Raw genomic sequence first — 2,500 nt, 5'->3', positions numbered from 1 at the left:
GTGCCATAGGTGTTGCTTGGTGGCGCATAGCCGTTGCGAGGGGCAGGGGCTCCGAAGCCGTTTCCGTTTCCGTTGAACCCGTTGGTGGGTGCCGAATACCCATTGCCATTACCGTTTCCGTTCCCGTTTCCGTTGAACCCGTTGGTTGGTGCCGAATACCCGTTGCCATTACCGTTTCCGTTAAATCCGTTGGTGGGTGCCAAATACCCGTTGCCATTACCGTTTCCATTCCCGTTTCCGTTGAATCCGTTGGTGGGTGCCGAATATCCGTTACCATTACCGTTTCCGTTTCCGTTGAACCCGTTGGTAGGTGCCGAATACCCGTTACCATTGCCGTTTCCGTTTCCATTCCCGTTGAACCCGTTGGTGGGGGCTACATAGCCGTTGCCATTTCCGTTGAATCCGTTGAGGCGGTCTGCCGCGACGAGCCCGATGATTGCTGATAATGATAATAATAATAATAGTAATGAGTAAATATATGAAATAGAAAAATAAAATAAAATCAGAGAGAGAAAGCATGATCAGAGAACGTATGAGAAAGTAATATCAAAATGAGCAGATGAACCAGATCCTCAAACCCACTGAATAGAACCAGTGACTTCATCGCTGTGATGAAAGAAGGAAATTCAGTGAAATACGAGAGACGAAAAAAGGGAGACGAGCTATATATACCGGCGGAGGGACCCTTGGCTCCGCCCACCGCCCTTGAATCAGGAAGGAATCATGAAGTGCATGAATCAAGGGGGAGGGGGGGGGTAGAGAGGAAAGAGAGAGTGAGAGACGAGAGATAAGCACACACATTTTCTGTACATATATACACATGCATATATGTATGTATATACATGTAAATGTGTATACATATATGTTTGAATAAATATATACATACGAATTTACATAATCATACACACACATATGTATATATATATATGTGTGTGTGCAAATCTTTAGACAAATAGATAGACATGTGTATATATTCATACATACATAGATAAATAAACATACGCATAAATATATACATGCATGCATAAATGAATGAATGTATATATTCATAATTACAACAAAAATGCAACACGTTCTTATATGAAATACTGGATGTGCAATGTTATTCATAAAGTTCGTCAGATCATTATATCATATATTCCACCGCATTCGCATAGTGAATCATAGTATCATGATAAGCTGCATTACGATGAAAATGTGAATTCTAGTCAACAGCGATACCTTTGACACGTGGCAGAAGGGCGACTGGCAGACGAGATCGGCTGGGACAATCTTTGTACCTGCTGTCTCATGTACCTGAGCTGTTTCTGCTTATCCCATATTGCTGTACCTTGTAACCATCTATGTATAAATGATAACCACCATAACTATCGGAATTAAGTATTCTAAATTTGAGTTGCAACCAAATTTGTATCTATGCCCGAGACAGGGACAGAATTCGGACAGTCAGAATCAAATGTTTGACGCTCCTTAAATTTGTCAAGGAAATTCTATGGCCTTTCGCGAACACCGACCCAGGATCTGTCCTTCCTTGCGTCAGAACCGTGACTCAGATATTAGTTCAAGTCCATGTTCACTCATTTCAGGGGCACCCTGTTTCACCCTGTTCACATACTATATTAGATGTATTATTTTTGTACAACTGTTTCACCGATGCCCTATTTCAAACATTATTCCCAAAGCGCCCTATATGCATCAATGGGCATCTAGTATCACATACTGCTTCAGGGACGCCCTCTCTGGACGTAACTGTGTGTGGATTCTCAATGTACAGGGGCCGCCCTTATTTCTTCACGCTTGTCATGCGGTATCCTTTTTGGCACCCTATTTCAAATGCCATTTCACGGCTGTCCTTTCTCACCTACTAATCTAGGGGGGAAAATCACATATCATTCTAGGATAAATCTCACTGCACACAACTTACTGGAGATTAAGTGCTCTTGTGATGGATAGATTTTTTTTCTTTTCTTTTCTTTTCTTTTCTTTATACTTCACCTCACAGGTAACCAGGCATTGAAAATCATCCACGGAATCCCAGCGACTGGCTTCAGCATGAACAATGAGAGTTAAGAGAGAGAGAGAGAGAGAGAGAGAGAATTTGAGGTCCTTTCCTCCCTCAATACTTCTGTTCCTCATGTTGAGCGCACGCTCGTGTGTGTATGTATGTGAGCGTCATGACACTACACATTCCACATACCCACATACAGGGAACAGTGAAGGAGAGGGAGAAGTGTACAAATATCGTAATATATACACGTTTTCATATGTACATATGTACATATATATACGTACAATAAATATTTTTTTCTTACCTAGACACGCAAGCTCTATTTCTATCTATATACACATTCTGTATTTGTATATAAATATGTACATATGTATATATATATATATATATATATATATATATATATATATATATATATATATATATATATATATATATATATATATATATATATATATATATATATAACTTTTGGGAAGATCAAGAATTTGT

The 2,500-nt window shown here is 39.6% G+C and overlaps 2 protein-coding genes across 3 annotated transcripts in view; both read right to left on the bottom strand.

Annotated features, from left to right (window-relative positions):
- LOC138862442 (pro-resilin-like) overlaps positions 1–218 on the bottom strand; it is a gene marked incomplete at its 5' end in the record, with an annotated part of 1,074 nt that extends 856 nt beyond the window's left edge. The window contains one exon of the mRNA XM_070124835.1: positions 1–218. This exon is cut by the window's left edge and continues 856 nt beyond it. Coding sequence (XP_069980936.1) covers positions 1–218 — 218 coding nt within the window.
- Positions 1–635, bottom strand: part of LOC138862425 (aspartate and glycine-rich protein-like) — a 6,013-nt gene extending 5,378 nt beyond the window's left edge. Inside the window, exons 1-3 of one of the 2 annotated variants that reach the window (XM_070124736.1) lie at positions 583–635; positions 369–439; positions 228–308 (exon numbers count right to left, since the gene is read on the bottom strand). In XM_070124736.1, the coding sequence (XP_069980837.1) occupies positions 228–308; positions 369–439; positions 583–604 (174 nt within the window). In that variant the 5' untranslated portion in view covers positions 605–635. Of the gene's footprint in view, positions 1–227; positions 440–582 lie in introns of both variants that reach the window. The other variant, XM_070124735.1, reaches the window with a different exon arrangement.
- Between the last annotated feature and the right edge of the window lie 1,865 nt (positions 636–2,500).

Source organism: Penaeus vannamei, chromosome 8, assembly GCF_042767895.1.
Source record: "Penaeus vannamei isolate JL-2024 chromosome 8, ASM4276789v1, whole genome shotgun sequence".
NCBI classification, from domain to species: Eukaryota; Metazoa; Arthropoda; class Malacostraca; order Decapoda; family Penaeidae; genus Penaeus; species Penaeus vannamei.
Note: the sequence above shows the minus strand (reverse complement) of the source record. Positions and strands in the feature narration are given on the sequence as shown.